Source organism: Vicia villosa, linkage group LG6, assembly GCF_029867415.1.
Source record: "Vicia villosa cultivar HV-30 ecotype Madison, WI linkage group LG6, Vvil1.0, whole genome shotgun sequence".
Taxonomy (NCBI): domain Eukaryota; kingdom Viridiplantae; phylum Streptophyta; class Magnoliopsida; order Fabales; family Fabaceae; genus Vicia; species Vicia villosa.
The window spans coordinates 58,285,458-58,304,526 of NC_081185.1; the positions used below are offsets into that span (position 1 = coordinate 58,285,458).

At 32.8% G+C, this 19,069-nt stretch overlaps 2 protein-coding genes across 2 annotated transcripts; one reads left to right on the forward strand and one right to left on the reverse strand.

Moving 5' to 3' along the window:
• Positions 1-6,965: 6,965 nt before the first annotated feature.
• LOC131613723 (uncharacterized) lies at positions 6,966-7,581 on the reverse strand. Its single transcript, XM_058885369.1, has 2 exons — positions 7,074-7,581; positions 6,966-6,970 (listed from the first exon to the last, which is right to left on the reverse strand). The coding sequence occupies exons 1-2, from the start codon at positions 7,579-7,581 to the stop codon at positions 6,966-6,968; spliced, it is 513 nt and encodes a 170-aa protein (XP_058741352.1).
• Positions 7,582-16,855: 9,274 nt separating this feature from the next.
• LOC131613724 (vesicle-associated protein 3-1-like) lies at positions 16,856-18,504 on the forward strand. Its single transcript, XM_058885371.1, has 5 exons — positions 16,856-17,003; positions 17,100-17,170; positions 17,269-17,353; positions 18,205-18,320; positions 18,433-18,504. The coding sequence occupies exons 1-5, from the start codon at positions 16,856-16,858 to the stop codon at positions 18,502-18,504; spliced, it is 492 nt and encodes a 163-aa protein (XP_058741354.1).
• Positions 18,505-19,069: the final 565 nt, after the last annotated feature.

Genomic DNA, 19,069 nt, shown 5'->3' on the forward strand with positions numbered 1-19,069 from the left:
TTACTATGATATGGTTATTGCCATAGAACCTTGGCATTGAGTTGATGTTGTTTAGTGATGTGATTATGTTGTTCAAGTTGATTATGTCGTTTAAGTTGATTAAGTGGTTTAAGTTGTGTTTGTGGATGTGCATCATTTGAGTCGCATCCATTGCATTGTTTGAGACGGCCCTTGTGGCAATTGTTTGAGACGGCCCTTGTGGCAAATGTTTGAGACGACCCTTGTGGCAAATGTTTGAGACGGCCCAATGGAAAACTGTTTGAGACGGGAGTTTTACTCCAGTGGTACCACATGCATATGCATAAGTTTGAGTCGCATTCGAGTCGCATTTGAATTGTGTTTGGATTGTTGAGATGACGAGGCTTTGTTGTAACGTGATAATGATATGTTTGTTGTGACGTATTTAATATCATACTTGTATATTTGAATATGTGATTAATGACATCGTTGCCTTTTTGAAAGTTGTATTATATTGATAAGTTGTTTTACGGTGAATCTTGTTGTAAGATGCTATGTGATGCGAAGTGGTGAAATTATGTATGATCTATATCTCCTATATTATTTATCATGCATTCCTTTATATTGTAAGATATCTCACCCGTTTGCTGATATTTCCCCTACCATGGGAAATGGGCAGGTACTCAAGATTAGTCGTGGATGTCCGAGGTTATCTATGTGAAGTCTTTATGTTGCTTTATGGCAAGTCGAGTTGGTGTCCATTGCTTTGATACGTAGCACTCGGGGGGGGGGGGGTTAGTCGTTATTATATGATTATTGTATTCCATGATGACATTTGTGTTAAGTTGAATTGAAAGGTGTTTATAAGTTTAAGTTGTAAGTGGTGAATAAAGTTTTGTTCCAAATGCTATGTATCTTTATTAAATGCAATATAAGTATGTTTGTTTGGTTAAGTCGAATTGTGACATCCCATCGTTTGATGAATATTATTAAATGCACTCTGATTTTCGCTTATAATTGCGGGGTAGATTTGGGGTGTTACAATAGTGGTATCAGAGCAGGTCGGTCCGTCCGGCCAATGTTGTCTAATGATGTTTATTCCCGTGTACACGACGAGTATGTGAAACACTATCGGTACTTGTTGTTCTTCTGATCGTTTGTTTGCAGGAGTTGGTTTGAAGCTAAGTGGGGGAGAAGCTATGCTTCTCGGTTATGTTTCAGTTGTAGGATGTAGTATGTTGCTGAGGGCGACAGTGCAAGTGTTATTGGAGTTTGTTGTTTCTTGAATCGAAGATGACTTGGATTTAAGATTTTTGGTTGCTAGTTAAGTTGAAGCATCTTGAGGAAGAGGATGATCAGAAATTTTTGACGTTCACTTCTCGAAGGATGAGGAGCTATATAGCAGTTGTTGGTATGCGAGTATGGTGCAAATTCCTGATGTGTCTGAAGGTAACTGTAAATAATAAGAATAAATTCTAGAAGATGGAATTTAGAAAGTGCGATGTTCTAGTGTTGCTGATGGACTGTGAAGTTGTTGGTTGAGACCTTGCGTAAGATGTCGATGTTGGGTCAGTGATTAAAAGAAGTATTGCTGTAAGATTGATGCAAGTGATTGAGGCAGCAGTAGAAGTTGTTGAAGTTGTTGAAACTTTCTGAAGCTTGAGTAAGAATTGGTAATGCGAAGAGATAAGTATGATTTCAATAATAAGAAGTCCGGATAATGGTGTACATGAATTTTGTTCTGATGTATCGTCAGAGGTGCTTAAGGAAGTAGCTGCAAGACGTCGGTGTTAGTTTTGTTCGGCTGATTTTGGAAGACTGGTGAATTATGGAATTATGGTGCTTCTGGTGATATGAGTACAAGTTGGAAAAGAAAATTATTAATGTTGGTAATGATGGTTTATACTCCATTATGGTTGTCGGCTATCTATTGACAAATTGAGGACTTGATCACCCTTAATCTCTTGTTGATAGTAGACAGAATCGTGATTGGATGGCATGGACATATCTTGCTAGCTTGATAGTACGTAAATGGATGAATGTTATGTCGTGAAGATAGTTACTCTCTGGTTGGTGTGAATTATCGGAAAAGTATCCATGAATAGTTGAGAAGTAACGAACAGGTCAGAGAAGCTGGTTTATAGGTGAGATAACGTCGCAAAGTGAGGGATTGAGAATGTCGAATGAACAACGATTTTGTGACGGATGTTTAAGGAAGTCTGAACAAGATTAAGACTTGTGAACCATATGATTGATGGAAAGACTTAACGAGGACGGTGACTTAAGATGGATTATCAGAGTTGCGCAGCGGATGTGTAATGTGGCGCAGTTGTCATGCATGTGTGTTTGTTAGAGATAGAAAATCAAGAATCAGAAGCCTAGGAGAATGGTATGTCTTGATCTACATGTTTGAGTTGGTGGCTGTTGAGGTAAGGACGGTGTGCCAGAATATGGTATTTTCTCGTGAATACTTGCCGAGTTTATAAGGATGATATAAGGGATGTTAGTTGATGGTGGAGTTGGGGGTATTCGTCGAGTAATATTGTTAAGTTGACGCTATAGTAATTTGGTTTCTGTTGTCGTTATATTGTTGTTGGACTCTGTAAGTAAGAAGTGATATTTTGTGCTATGACTGAGTTGAGTATGTTGGCTACGTTGACGTCACTATAAGAGTGATATGACGAGGCAGAGATAGAGCTGTTGGTGTTGGTTAAAGATTCGCATGTATAATTATGAGAATGGAAGTAAGTATGTGTTCTGGTGTTGAGAATGTTGTTAATACGATAATGGTATGGCGTTGAACACCCAAGTATATGAGGATTATGATTGTTACTACCTTAAGGGTCGACATGTCAAGGGATTGTTGAGCAGTGATGACGTTATTTCTAATGAAGTGAGATTGTATCTCCAAGTATAAGCGTGTTAAATTTGTTGTTACCATAAGTATTGGTGAGTCGAGAGATTCCTGAGGTGGTTGGTAAGTTGTTAACGAGTATGCTGTTGAGATGTTGAATAATTGACACTGGATTTAAGTCAGATTGAGTTATTTTGGTAGTCGAAGTGTTGTCAAACACAATTGAGAATTGGAGAGTTGGAAGCGAAGTTGAGGACGGTTATGTCGGATGGATTTTCGAGGACGAAAATATTCTAAGTGGGGGAGAGTTGTAACGCCCCGAATTTAATTAATTATTTAATTAAATTGATCGAGGATTTATTCATTGGAATTAGTTGAAGTCGGGGTTTATCGGTATTATTCTACAAACGTAATGAATTATTATGTTGATTTGAGCAGTTAAGTTATGGTCAGATTAATAAGCCGGATTAGTCAGAGATGTACAATTGCGAGTTAGTATTGTTAAAGTTATGGATCGATAGTAAATGTGGGATATTATTGGAAATAATATTCGGTTACGTTGTGTGGTTAATTAATTATGTGTGTTATTTGGCTTAATTATGTAATAAGAGAGATTAAGAATTGGGCCTAAGTGAAACAAATATAGAATATGAGGTTGGATTGTGGGTTAAGCCCAATTAAGAAAATAAGGATAGTAGTAGAGTTAGGGTTTTAGAGATTAAACCTCATAACTCATTTTGTAGAAAAGAAGAGAAAGAAGAGAAAGAAGAGATAGAAGAGAAGGAAGAGAAGAAAGTTATGGCATGAAGAGGAAGAGCTCCATTGAAGTGAAGCTTTTGCTAAGGTAAGGGTGGGGTTCTTACCTTCTAAGGGTTGGCATGATGATGTATATGGTGGGTTAGATTGTATGTTATTCTCCATGGAAGTTGTGTGTAGAGATGTTAGGGTTTATGAACAAATGTGTAAATTTATGATTTGAAATGTGTTTAATTGATGCTTAATGATGTTGTGATGTTATAAGATCCATAATATGTGTTTTATTTGTGTTTATAACTTGTATTCTGTGGTTGTTCGTGATGATTGGTGTTTTCCAACTTGATTGGGTTGAGTTTAGGGGTTTTGGGATGGGTTTCGTATGCTGTTTTCTGTGTTTTGGGGGTTTCTAAAATTGCCAGTTCGCGCCGCGAACCTCTGTTGGAACCGCGAACTGCTTGGCAGAAAGTTAGGAATTTTTGAATTTGCTCAGTTCGCGCCGCGAACCCTGTTTTGCAGAACTTTTTCTAAACTTTGAAATGATGTAACTTTTGATCCGTAACTCCGTTTTAGGCGCCGTTCGAAGCGTTGGAAAGCTAACACAATGAACTATAACATGATGCAATAAAATGATCCATATGATATAGTTTCCTATAATGTTTATTGGGATTAATTGATGAACTATTCTATGTTAATATATGAAGTATGCTTTTTGCGATGAATTGACATAATTGTGTTGTAGTATAACTTGATGCATGTTTTCCTTATGACGATAAAATGTTATTGAAATGATAATATTTGCCTTCCTTATAAAGAGATAATGAGATATGTGATGATACGCATAATTGATAAAGATGTTGTATGCTATAGGTGATTAATTGTGCGTATTTGATATGTATGAGTCGATGATGATGCCATGTGATGAATTAAGAATATATATATATATATATGTCTTTATTAGGAAGTTGAATATAACTTGTTATGATGATTACTTGAATTAAAGAATATGAAGAATTTGTTGATGTTTGTTGTTGATGTGCAATATAATAAATTGTTGTTGTTGTAACATGATGAATCGTTGTTATTGTTGTAACATGTTGATGTTTGTTGTTGTGCAATATAATGAATTGTTGTTGTTGTAACATGATGAATTGTTGTTGTTGTTGTTGTTGTTGTTGTAACTTATTGATGTTTGTTGTTGTTGTGCAATATGTTGAATTGTTATTGTTGCTATGACATGATGAATTTGTAGTTGTTGTTGTAGACCCTATGGTCACTATTGATAAGAATTAAGTTGAATAGATGTTGTATGTCGATATGATGTGATGATGTGATTGAGATGTGGTAAATTACTATGATATGGTTATTGCCATAGAACCTTGGCATTGAGTTGATGTTGTTTAGTGATGTGATTATGTTATTCAAGTTGATTATGTCGTTTAAGTTGATTAAGTGGTTTAAGTTGTGTTTGTGGATGTGCATCATTTGAGTCGCATCCATTGCATTGTTTGAGACGGCCCTTGTGGCAATTGTTTGAGACGGCCCTTGTGGCAAATGTTTGAGACGGACCTTGTGGCAAATGTTTGAGACGACCCAATGGCAAACTGTTTGAGACGGGAGTTTTACTCCAGTGGTACCACATGCATATGCATAAGTTTGAGTCGCATTCGAGTCACATTTGAATTGTGTTTGGATTGTTGAGATGACGAGGTTTTGTTGTAACGTGATAATGATATGTTTGTTGTGACGTATTTAATATCATACTTGTATATTTGAATATGTGATTAATGACATCGTTGCCTTTTTGAAAGTTGTATTATATTGATAAGTTGTTTTACGGTGAATCTTGTTGTAAGATGCTATGTGATGCGAAGTGGTGAAATTATGTATGATCTATATCTCCTATATTATTTATCATGCATTCCTTTATATTGTAAGATATCTCACGCCTTTGTTGATATTTCCCCTACCATGGGAAATGGGCAGGTACTCAAGATTAGTCGTGGATGTCCGAGGTTATCTATGTGAAGTCTTTATGTTGCTTTATGGCAAGTCGAGTTGGTGTCCATTGCTCTGATACGTAGCACTCGGGGGGGGGGGGGGGGGGTTTAGTCGTTATTATATGATTATTGTATTCCATGATGACATTTGTGTTAAGTTGAATTGAAAGGTGTTTATAAGTTTAAGTTGTAAGTGGTGAATAAAGTTTTGTTCCGAATGCTATGTATCTTTATTAAATGCAATATAAGTATGTTTGTTTGGTTAAGTCGAATTGTGACATCCCATCGTTTGATGAATATTATTAAATGCATTCTGATTTTTGCTTATAATTACGGGGTAGATTTGGGGTGTTACACCTTGCGAGACTAGGTTTAGTCAGTATTCTCTAGAAGACTTTGGTTGTGGTCATAGTGGATTGACAATAAGGATCGACTGACTTGTTGGGGTTGTTAACAAGGTTGATCAAATTTATTGCGGCTGTCTGAAGCTTGACAATAATGATCGACGAATTTGTTGAGGTTATCAACAAGGTTAATCAGACTTACCGTGGTTGTCTGTGGCTTGGAAATAAGAATCTACGAATTTGTTGAGCTTCCCATCAAGGTTGATAAGACTTATTGTGGTTGTCTGTGATCGGTTGATTATACTGGATTAAGTTCTTGTGGATAAGGCAAATCACCTAGCGTGGTGAACTGGAGTAACTTAGTTAATAGTGAACCAGGATAAAAATAATTATGTTCGTTTATTTTTATTCACCTGTTAGATTTGTGTTTGAGTTATAAAAAGATTATATTTGGTGCAACCCAATTCAAACCCCCCATTTCTTGTGTTTCTCGCACCTTCAATTGGAATGAGAAGTCCGATTTTGGTATTGATTATTATCAAACACTTAACCGTGTCAGATAAAGATCCAGACAAGTTTTAGAAACACTATGGTTGATCCTACACCACCACCACCACCCGCTCTAGTTTCAAATGATAACTACAATTTTAAACCTCCTATCTTTGATGGTGAAAAATTTGAATATCGGAAAGACAGACTATAAAGTTGGTGAAAAGTTAAAATGATAACTACAATTCTAAACCTCCTATCTTCAAATGATATACACACGATTAAACTCCAACCAGTTCATACCCAAAATTACATCAAGTTGCTTTAACAGAAGGCAAACTAAATCAATTCTGAAATCTCTACCAAAGATACTCAACGGACAATTCAAACACACAAAAGAAGTTGACAGAGAACCCATAGCAGGTGTATCAATAATCATACTTCTACACATGTCATACAACATAAGACTCAACCTCCTAGCACAATCCAAAGAAATGAAAGAATGTGTTTCCCCGATATCAATAATAGCAATCAAAGGTGTACCATTAATAAAGCATGTACCTTGGATTAGCCTATTATCAAAAATGGTCTCAGCACCAGACAATGCAAACACTTTTCCTTTCGCCTGCTCCTTCTTTGGTTTGTCACACTTGGTACTAATGCGCCCTTGCTCACCACAATTGTAGCAAGTCACACCCGAACCAACTTTATAATCTACAACTTTGTGACCTAGCATGTCACACTTGAAACACTTAACAATTTTTTTGTTGCATTCATTAGCACGATGTCCTTCGACACCACACTTGAAGCACTTAACCGGAGCTCTAGATCCCCCCCCACTTGGCTTTCCGCCATAACCATATTTCTTATTCTTATCATCGTACGGTTTTCCACGGTATTGACCTTTCCCTTTTCCATCATTCGAAGCCTTGTAGTGAGAAGCACTCTCCCTACTATCTTCGTCATAAATATGACTCTTGTTAACCAACTCTAAAAAATGAGTAATATGTTGGTAACCGATAGCCTTCTTAATGTCATGCCTCAAACCGTTCACAAATTTCAAACACTTTGACCTCTCAACATTCATAGTATTGTAATGGGGACAATACTTGATCAACTCTTGGAATTTTGCAGCATACTCCGCCACAGTTCCATTCCCTTTCTTCAATCCAAGAAATTCCATCTCTTTCTTCCCGCGACAATCTTCCAGAAAATAGTCTCTCAACATTCATAGTATTGTAATGGGGACAATACTTGATCAACTCTTGGAATTTTGCAACACACTCTGCCACAGTTCTATTCCCTTTCTTCAATCCAAGAAATTCCATCTCTTTCTTCCCACGACAATCTTCCAGAAAATAGTTCTCCAAGAATGCATCGCGAAAAAGATCCCAAGTAATCTAAATACCCTCTTCTTCAAACCTCTGAGCAGTGTTAACCCACCAATCCTCAGCTTCTTTCTTGAGCATGTGAGTACCAAACTGCACTCTATGCGCGTCCATACAATTAATAACCCGAAATATCTTCTCAACCACCTTCAACTAAGCTTGTGCCTTATCAGGTTCACGCTCTTCCTCAAAGATAGGTAGGTTGTTCCTCTAGAACTTCCCCAAAGCACGAAACTTATCATCTTTACCATTCCGATTACCGACATTCACTTGAGGAATCTGACTAGAGATCTAGCCAACATCCTCAATGCATTAGTAATGGCATCATCGTTCCTTCCAGCAACCATCTTCCTAATACAACCAACAACTAAAACAGACAAAACAGTATTGATCGTGTCAGATACACAAATCAATATAACGGGAATAAAAGACATTAATGACCTTGACCAACTGGTCGACTAGGCTCTGAGGCCACTAATGTAACTCCCCTATTCTAAACCCTAAATATAACAATTATTCACAGATTATTAGCATACATAAAATAAAAAGGGAATCACATGTTGTTTTCACCGTAATGAAAACCCAAAACAACCATACCAAACATGCACTAATCATCTTGTAACACAAATTTATACTTCATGCTTTCATAAAATTATGCACATCGCACGCGGAATAATAAACATAAAGAAATTTAATGAATATATCCATACTATATTCACCTACTAATTCAAAATAACATAAAAAAATATGCTATTTGAAATTCCAAATTTCTAGACAACATAGCCTTAAACAACATATCCAAATTATTAAGTCAAATACAAAAAAGATAGCAATATTTAAACATAAGCACAAGTTCAAATAAAATCCCCCAAGTGTTACATGATCAGAGCATATGACTCGCTACCTAATCAAACAACAAACTCAGAAGCTCCTCGGCTAAATCCTCGGACAAGCTCACTACTCGTCAGAACCTGCACGATGTCACAATGAACATCATTCAAACAAAAGGGTGAGAATTCAAATCATTATAAATAAACATGATAATGGGAAATGTAAAACAAAACAATGTTACATTTCACTAATTCACCACTCTTCACATGAACATGCATCTTATTCGCTACATCAAGATTCACATATCCACACATATACATGTATCATTAATACATATACATTCACATCTATGACATATACGTTTCAGACACATATATCGCATCAACACCACAACAACAATTCATGTTAAGTGGATTATCACACATAATACAAAGTCCAATTATCACACAAGCAATTCACATCAATTCAAATAGTCACATAACACACAATGCAATTTGAAATGCGATTAATGTGAATCATGCACGTGGTACCATGTGAGTATCAAGCTCACCGCTCCCGGTCGAAATAACCAGAGCTACGCTTCTGATCCGGACAAGACCAAAGCCACAATTGTGAACCCAAAGTTTCACCGCTTATGTTTCAAAGCCAACCATGAATGCATGTACAATTATCACCAAACATATGCAATTAAGATCATCATACAATCTTAACATACCACAATAATTCACACAATGAATCATCCACTAATTGTATACAACACACATATCAAATAACAATCACAACAATGCACAACAACTAGCATATATTTAATCACGCTCATCAGGAATATCATACCACATATCATGTTAACAATTAATCAAAACTCGTATTAGTTAATCATAAAGCAATAGCATGCAATCCTAAAGGCCAAATCAAGAAAATAAAATATTCATTTCCAAGCTACAGGCCGCGCTATGCGCCCTGCCTCCCCGCTACGCGCGCTTACTCAGAACCTCCGACGCTAAGCACCCTTAAACCCACACGACGCGTGATATGTTCTGTCAAAAGGGTCTGCGCAGATTCAACAGCACGCTACACCGCGAGACGCGCCCTCTGCATTTTCTGTAGAATTTTCTCTGCGATGACAGCAACCCATTTTTACCCATTTTCAACCCAAAATATTCCCAGTCCAAAATTTATTACGAAATTCATGTTTATATCACATATACAATGCATAGACATCAAATCATAACACTAAGGTAATTTCATGGATTCTCTTAACATCTCAAAGTTAGGGTTTCACCAAAATCAACATCCATACATTATTTTCACAAGTTGTTCACATACCCACTCATAAATCAAGTATAGAATCATCATCATAAGGTAGGTTTTCACATCATTTATGGATTAACATACAATTTCATCCAAAACTCAATAAATAGTAAAATCTCAATCCTAAATCATGCAATTACTAACCCAAACATACATTACCCAATCATATAAACTTATAATGACTTAGATTCACACCCTTACCTTTGATTTTAATCCTCCTTATTCAAGAATCTACAATCCTCTTCTCTTTCTCTTCGTGCTCTCCTCTTCTCTAGCCTTTTCTTTCTATTTTGTTCTAAATTAGGTTTTACTCTCATAACCTTTAATAACTCTTTTATTATATTAGGCTTAACCCACTGATTATTACCCACTAACTGTTCTTCTTAATTAACTAGGCCAAATTGAATTATTACATTATCCAACTAATAATTCCCAAAAGCATAATTAACATCTAATTAATTAAATTACACACATATTTCAATTATCACACAAAACAATGATCAAATAATTAAACTAATAATAAATTAAATATTTAAATAAATAAAAAAATCGGAATTTTACACTCTCTATTTTTATGCTTTCATTTTATAAAGCAATTTTCTATGGGGTGGTTTGGCGGAGAGGAGGAAAATTCATTGGGTGAGTTGGGGGGACATGTGCCTCCCGATCAATAATGGCGGTCTCGGAATCAAAAGGATCGACGATTTTAATGTGTCACTTCTCCAAAAATGGAGGTGGAGGATTTTGGTTGAATTTGACGGTTTGTGGTATAAGGTTCTAAAGTCCCGTTATGGTGATGTTAACTTGAAGATGGTGAATGTTTGTGGTTACCAAAAAAAGCGAGGTAAATCTTCAAAATGGTGGAGCGATTTAACCAAAATTGTAATTAAAGACTCGAAGTGTTTATTTGCGAACAACTGTCTTTTTCTTTTAAGTAATGGTTTCTCTACTTCATTTTGGCATTGCAAATGGGTGGGGGATTCTTGCTTTAGAGACCGGTTCCTGCTGCTTTTTTCTCTTTTAGTTTTGAAGGATGATGTTGTGGCCTGTATGAGAGGATGGTCTGGAGGTGTGTGGCAGTGGGGGAGTTTCGGATTGCTTGGTGCTGTGAGGCAGAGGGCTGTCGTAGAATCCCAACAGGAATTTCTGCCTTCGATTCAGCAGGTAGCAGTGCACTAGCTGTAACGCCTGTATTTAATTAATTATTTAATTAAATATTTTTGAATTATTTTCGAATTAATTGTCGAAGTTGTGAATTGTTGTGAAATGTCGATTTAAGTTGTCATTTGTTAGTTGATTTAATTGGTTAATTAATATTTGCCATTATTTGTGAGAATAATTGTAAGAATTATTATGGGCTTATTTAATTATTGGTGATAGTAAAGGTGGGGTGTGAAAATTAAGCCCAATGGAATTATGAAGAATAATAGAATTATTTGGTTAAGTGGAATAAAAGAAATTAGGTTACCAGTAAAAGAGGAAAAAGGTTTTGGAGATTCTTTAGAGAGTACGTAGAAGTGCAAAGTTGCAGAAGAGGAAAAGAGATAAGAGGCCAAGGTTGAAAGCTATGGCAGAAGCTAGTTTTAATCGGTGGAATAGAGCGGTCTCCAATCGAAGGTAAGGATGTGGTTCTAACTATATAATAGGGTATATGACAAATGGTATGTGGGATTTAGGTTGTTAAAATTATTTCTTCTGTTTTGTGTTTGATTGTTGTGGTTGATCCTGAGAATTGGTTATCGTTGGTGAATTAGTTGTTGAAAACTTGTTCCAAGAATATGAAACAGAACTCGAAAGACTTGAAACGCATGAAATTCAAATAAAAGCTTCAAAAGACATTGCCTTAAAGACAAGAGTCAAACATCATGATAACAATCAAGAGGATGAATCCACTAGTGAAGAAGATAATGAGTTTATCAAAAAGTTTGAAAAATTTCTAAGAAAAGAAAGGAAAAAGGAGATCATTAAAGAGGAAGCACCAACAAGGAAGGTTAAATGCTTTGAATGTGGAGAAAAAGGACATGTCAAAAGTGAATACCCTACACTTAAAAAGAAGAATAAATACTTCAAGAGAAATAAGGATAAAAAAACAAAGAAAGCATATATAGCATGAGAAGACAATGAAGTAAGTTCATCATCCGATTCCAAAAGCAAAGAATATACAAATCTGGCATTGATGGCTTCACACCATTATGATGATGAAGACAATGAGGTTAGTAACAAATTTACTATCTATGAAAATGATGCACAAGGTGCTATAGATGAATTGTTAAATGAATGCAAAAAATTATATAAAACTATAGCATCTCAAGAGAAACAAATCTTGTCCTTAGAAGATAAAGTAGAAATAATTGAAAAGGAACTCAAGGATGAAAAACAAAAGATGATTAATGATCAAAAAGAAAAACTTGTGTGTAAGAATTGTGAATCATTGTCTTTTCAAATTGTTCAATTAAAGAGAGTCCTTGAAAGATATGAAAAAGGACAAATTGGATTAGAAGGTGCTCTTAGTAATCAAAGATATTCAAATGATAAAAGTGGGCTTGGATATTCCAAATTCTGTAAACCTAGTTCTAATAAAACCACCTTTGTTAAAGCTAGTAATCAAACATCTCAGGTAAAAGAAGACAAACCTAAAGAGGTTCATCATCATCCCAAAAGAAAGATATTTGTTAAAAAGAAATCATATCCTCCAAGATATAGAAGTAACTTTGTGCCTACTTGTTTTTATTGTGGTATTAGTGGACATACACCTAATGCTTGTTATGTTAGAAATTTTAGTGTGACAAGTGGTCATTATGTGTGGGTTAAGAAAGGAACTAACTATGATGGACCCAAAATACATTAGGTACCAAATCAAACTTAACTTATTTGTAGGTTTGCTTAAGGATCACCTAAAGACTTAAACTTAATTTGTTTGTTTTTGACAAGTGGTGGTTCTAAGCATTTGATGAAAGATTTAAACTAACTTTCAAATCTAGTTCTAAAGACCAAGGGTGATTTCACATATGGGGAATACCTTAAAGGAATAATTCTTGGCATTCGGAAACAAACAAAAAAATCAACTTTCAAGTCTAAGTATGGTGTGTCCACTACAAGACCACTACAATTGCTGCATATGATCTCGGCATTTTGGAGGAACATAATATATAAATATAGTCAAAAGAATGTTTCATCATATAAGGTACACATGTCATATATTCAATATTTTAATCTTCTTTCACAAATTTCATTTGTGAAAACAAGATATAATATGGTTTAATTTATTCAAATATTTGTTGGAGAATGCTTACACATGTTGTCTTAATATTGTTATGTTATTTTTTAGTCAAGTTTTATGTAAGGTACTTGCTACCATAAACCTTATTTGAATTTCTTATCTTTATATTTAAGTGCATGGATGATTAAGCTTTTAATGTCCTATGTTATGATATGTGTTATACTACTATCTTTTACCCATCTTTCCCTTCTTTTTGATAATGTCTAAGGGGAAGAAATGTGTTATATGTTATGCTTGCGTATTTCCTTGTCATAAACTTTTAAGGTACAAAAAATCCTTCAAGATGATCATGTCTAAATAATTATAAGATTCACATACAAAGGGAGAGTTATACATCTTAGGGGGATAACTTTTCCGGAAATTACAAAGCATCAATAGGATTATTTGTCATCATCAAAAAAGGGGAGAATGTAAATTCAAGCTTCTCAAGGAAATACTTTGTTTTGATGAAGACAAATCTCTTAGTATCAAGAAGGCAAAGATGTTATTCAATCATAAAGCATTTTAGTCAAGACTATGGTTCAAGCATAAAAAAGAAGGTATAACAATAAATATCATAAAATACTTAAGTCTTGGTTGCTCAAATCATCAAAGATCATTACATACCTTTGCCATAACCATAACACAAAAGACTTAGACAAAAATTCCATTTTTCATTATGTGCAATCGATTGCACACTTCAAGTAATCGATTGCTCCCTCTTCCAGTAGCCAAAATTTGTCTCTGCCTTACCATGCAATCGATTGCTGTATTGGTGCAATCGATTGCTCCCTGAAGCTTTTCCAAAAATATGGCCTAAAACACCTTGCAGATTTTTTGTCTTATTAGTGCAATCGATTGCTGTATTGGTGCAATTAATTGCTTGCTGAAGTTTTTTTAAAAAATATAGATGTTAGCCCTTGTACAATCAATTGTTGTTTTTGTGCAATCGATTGCACCCTGTACGAAATTGAAAAACCAGTAACTTTTTAGACACCCTTTCATACATAACTTCATAGAACCATTTCATTTCAAATTGACAATTGTTCATGGTATTTCTTCATTCATTTGCCATGTTTCAAAAGGGTGTTATGCACATATAAATACAAAGAATTTCAAATCACCAATTACCTCTTCCAATAAAAACTCTTAGAAATTTTCAGAGTCCATTTCTTACATTCTTCAACCTTCACTCAAGGTTTCTTGTGCACACTTTCACATTATCCAAAACAGAAAAAATCTTGAGCAATCTATTACTTAAGAATTGAGAATTATTGTCATTGGACGAGAAAATCAATTCATTTGATACATCACTTAAAGTGATCACTATTATTCAAATCTCTATTCAAAAAGTTCTTGTTATAATCTTATTTTTCAGGATTGTTGAAAATAAGATTGTTATTGACTTGCTTTCTAGATTGTTAGAAGCAAGGGTTATTTGATTAAGGAGATGATTGTTCTCTTAATCATTTGGATTGATCAAGGAGAGGATTGTTATCTTGATCATTTGTTAGTCAATCACAAGAGGATTGTTCTTGTGGATTGCATAGGCTATTGTAATGTGCTTACATTAGTAAAAATCTCTTTCATGTTGAAAGGGGACTGAAGTACTCTCGGACTGTGAGGGGAACAAGTATATATCGATGTGTCATTTATTTTTCTGCACTTTACAATATTCATAACATCATCATAACTAGAAAAATAATACCATCATCTCCAAACACCAATAAAATTTTAAAGTACCTAATTCACCCCTCTTAGGCGCACACTTCATACTTATGAGAGAAACTTTGCTTCTCGGATATGTTTCAGTTGTAAGGTGTTGGTTCATTGTGCTGCTGATGGAGACAATGCTAGTATTATTGAAGTTTTGTTGTTTCCCGAACTGAAGGTGACATGGAATTGAGATTTTGTTTGTTAATCAAGTTGGAGCATCTTGAGGGAGAATGATCAGACATTGAATATGAGGACATATCATATGAGAATGACATTTTTATATCAGAATATGAGAATGAATCTGAAACATTAGATTTTAAAATAAATGGTGCAGAGTATGTGTCAATATTTTTTTCTCTTTTCAATTATTAAAATAAATGATGGAGGAAAGAGAAAAAAATATTAACACATAATCTGCACCATTTATTTTAAAATATAATGGTTCAAATTCATTCTCATATAAAAATGTCATTCTCATATGATACGTTATATATATATATATATATATATATATATATATATATATATATATATATATATATATATATATATATATATATATATGAGATAGGATCAAATGAGACCAAGTCAAAGTTTAATTTGACACCAAATCTCAACCGTTAAAATAATTGATCAAACGGTGATAGTAAATGTAATAAAATAACAATAAAAAAATATTTAACATATTTTTCACCTAAAAAGTAGGCTATTTAGTATCACCGTTTGATCAATTATTTTCACAGTTGAGATTTTGTGTCAAATTAAACCTTGACACCTTGGTGTGATTTGATCCTATATATATATATATATATATATATATATATATATATATATATGTGTATGTGTGTTTTGTACACTATGTAGGGGTTGGTATAACTCCTCAAAACTCAAAAATATGCTTCGAAAGTGTATTTTCGAACGCACCACAAATTAAGGTGTTTTCGGAGATGTATTTTTGAAATATTCTAATATATAATCTTGAGATATTTGAGAGATGCATTTCTGAAATAATTCAATATTTATTAAAAAATTAAAATCAAAGTGTATCAATTGTATTATTAATTGTATTAATCAAGATATATAATTATACAATATTTATATTAATAAATGCATAATTAATCATTATAAATTATATAAATATTCTCTAGTTATCGTGTATTTTAATATTCTCTTGTATTTAATTATATAATTATATAACTTAATTATCAACTAATTTATATAATTATTAAATCAACTACACCTTGAATTTAAATTTAATAATGACTATAATACCAAAAAAAGAATATTTGAATTTATAATAATCGCCTATATTGGTATGTTTGCATTCATGTCTATTTATTAAAAAGAGTTTGTGATGTCTCTAAGTGAGACCTTTTTATAACGAATACCAAAAAAAGAATATTTGAATTTATTTTAAATAATTATTTAATTAATAATATAAACATTTTATATGAATTTTTTATAAAAGATATTGAATTAAGATGCTATATATTTAATTATATATCTTGATTAATATAATTAATTATATAATTAATACACCTTCATTTTTATTTTATTTTTTTAATAAATATTGAGTTATTTCGAAAACGGATCTCGCAAAAATCCCAAGAACAATTGAGATATTTATGTATTTTTCTTTAATGTATAAATTGTAACACTTTTAAAATTATGGTTGAATTTATTTTAAACTAATTTTTTTAATTATTTACATTTATTTCAATTATTTATATTTATTTTTTTTCTTTTATTACTCACTGATACCGATTTATTATATATAATATTACTTACTGATACCGATTTATTATATATAATATGATTTTATTATTATTCAATTCCATAAAAAGTTAGCTTTTTTAGCTAGGGAGAAATTTGCCACATCTTAACTACTATATATATTACTCTAAGTACTCTATTAGTCCCTTCAAACCCTAGCTAAACCCTTATTTCAAAGCATGGGACAAAGGTTTTCTATTTCTTCTGACTCACCGGATTCCTCCAATTGTGGTTCTGAACTTTTAGGAGGGGATTATGTAAAATTAAAACCACAAGAAGACTATAATACTCCTCTCAAGATAAACCCCAAGGAGCTGCACTTTCCATGTAATCATTCCTCTTTTATTTCTGAAAAAAAATTCTACTTTATTCTCGTTTTGATTTGAGTTTTTTTTCATTCCTTAGTTTGATTTTTTGAAACAGTTGAATTGAAAAAGAAGAGCTCATGCACTTTGCAACTATCTAATGATTCCGATGATTATGTGGCTTTCAAGGTTCTCATTATTTTAGTCAACCAGTTTTTTTTTTTATTTGTAAGTTTGTGTTTGTGTTTATGCTGTTGTACACTTTGGCTGTGTTGTTGCAGATTAAGATTAGGGCTTCAAATCGAAAGAATTATAGTATTAGTCCAAATCACATTGGAGTTGTGTTGCCTAGTTCTACTTGTGTTATCACAGGTATTCTCTCTCATACATATAATTTTACACTGTAGTTGTATTATATTGCCAGTCTCAAGATTTTGAAAACCCTGCGGAGGTTAGACAGACATAATTCATTCATGACAAAATAATTAGAAGTTTTATTTAATTATATTTTAACTGTTGACAAAAAAATTATGAGATCCTATTAATTTGAATCCATGTGCGGCAGTTCACTTTACACACCCTTAAAGACGGCCGCGTGTAGTTCAGAGCCTATCCTAAGGGTAGACCACCAAAGCTACCGCCTAGGGCCTCAAAATTTTAATTTATATATTTATTGGTTTAAAAAATTGATTTTTTAAAATTATTTTATGTATTAATTTAATAATAACACCCATCTATAATAATAATAATAATAATAATAATAATAATAATAATAATAATAATAATAATAATAATAATAATAATAATAACTATTTGCAATGTGTATTCTTTGATTTGTTGATTTAAAAATTAAATGTATAGATAATAAATATTTGAATTCATTAAGAGGAAAATTAATATCTAAGTATTTTTTTAAGCACTTAGCACTGTTTTTCAATTAGGATTTTTTTAAAATAATTAGAAGAGTATTTAGATGAATTAATTCTATTATTATTAAAAACAAAATGTCAAATGAAATTAATTATAATAATTTAATGCTTTTACATCTAAATTTTTTTAAATATATTAATTTTAAAAAATTAATATATTATAAAATTTAATTTTAAATGTTGCCTTAGGCTTCGAAATTTGTTGGTTCGGCCCTGGTGTAGTTACAATGCGAGGCCTAAAGGAAGCACCTCTTGAGATCTCTCACTCATATAATGTATAATTTCACATTGTAGTTACAATGCGAGGGAAAAAGGAAGCACCTCTTGACATGCAATACAAAGATAAGATTATCATTCGAAGCATAGTTGCAAAGGATGAAACAATCGTAAAAAATATCACTTCAGAAATGGTAACACTCTCTCTCTCTCTCTCTCTAAATATCAATATGTTTCTTGATGGATACTAGAGAATCATAACCTATAGTGCATAATTTAATTGTTTTATTTGAATATTGCATGTAGTTTTACAAAGATTCCGGCTATGAGGTTAAAGAATGCAGATTGAAAATTGTTTATGTCGCTCCTCCTCAATGAAGATCTTCTCATGTTTTATGTATAAGTTATGTTTATTGGATTCAACTAGATGGTTGATTTATTTGCACACATTTTATTCTTTATGCCAAATCCTAATATAAACAACCGCGGTTTTATGTTCTCTTATATTTGGTGTATTTATTTACTCTCTATTTAAAGCTTTGCCATGAGATTTTATTATATAAAATGTAAGGGTGATTTGGACATTAATCCCTTTGGTTCATCAAAGGGAGGGGAATGATTTTTATCGAAGTGAGGTGAGGTGAGGGGAGAGATTTTAACCTTATAATTTTATCATACGATTTACGATATTAACCATTTATAATTTAAATACAATTTCGTTAATTAAAAAAATTTATAAAAACGTAACAGTTATAATATATAATTTTAAAAAATTATTAAATACAATAAAATCTTTTGAAACAAAAATATTACAATAATAAAAAATTAACATAAAAATAAAAAAAATATTTTTTTTTAATTATAATAAGAGTAAATATGTAAATATAATTATAATTAATATGGAGCTCCTCTCCTCCGAACTCCCCCAAATTGAAAGGAAGCA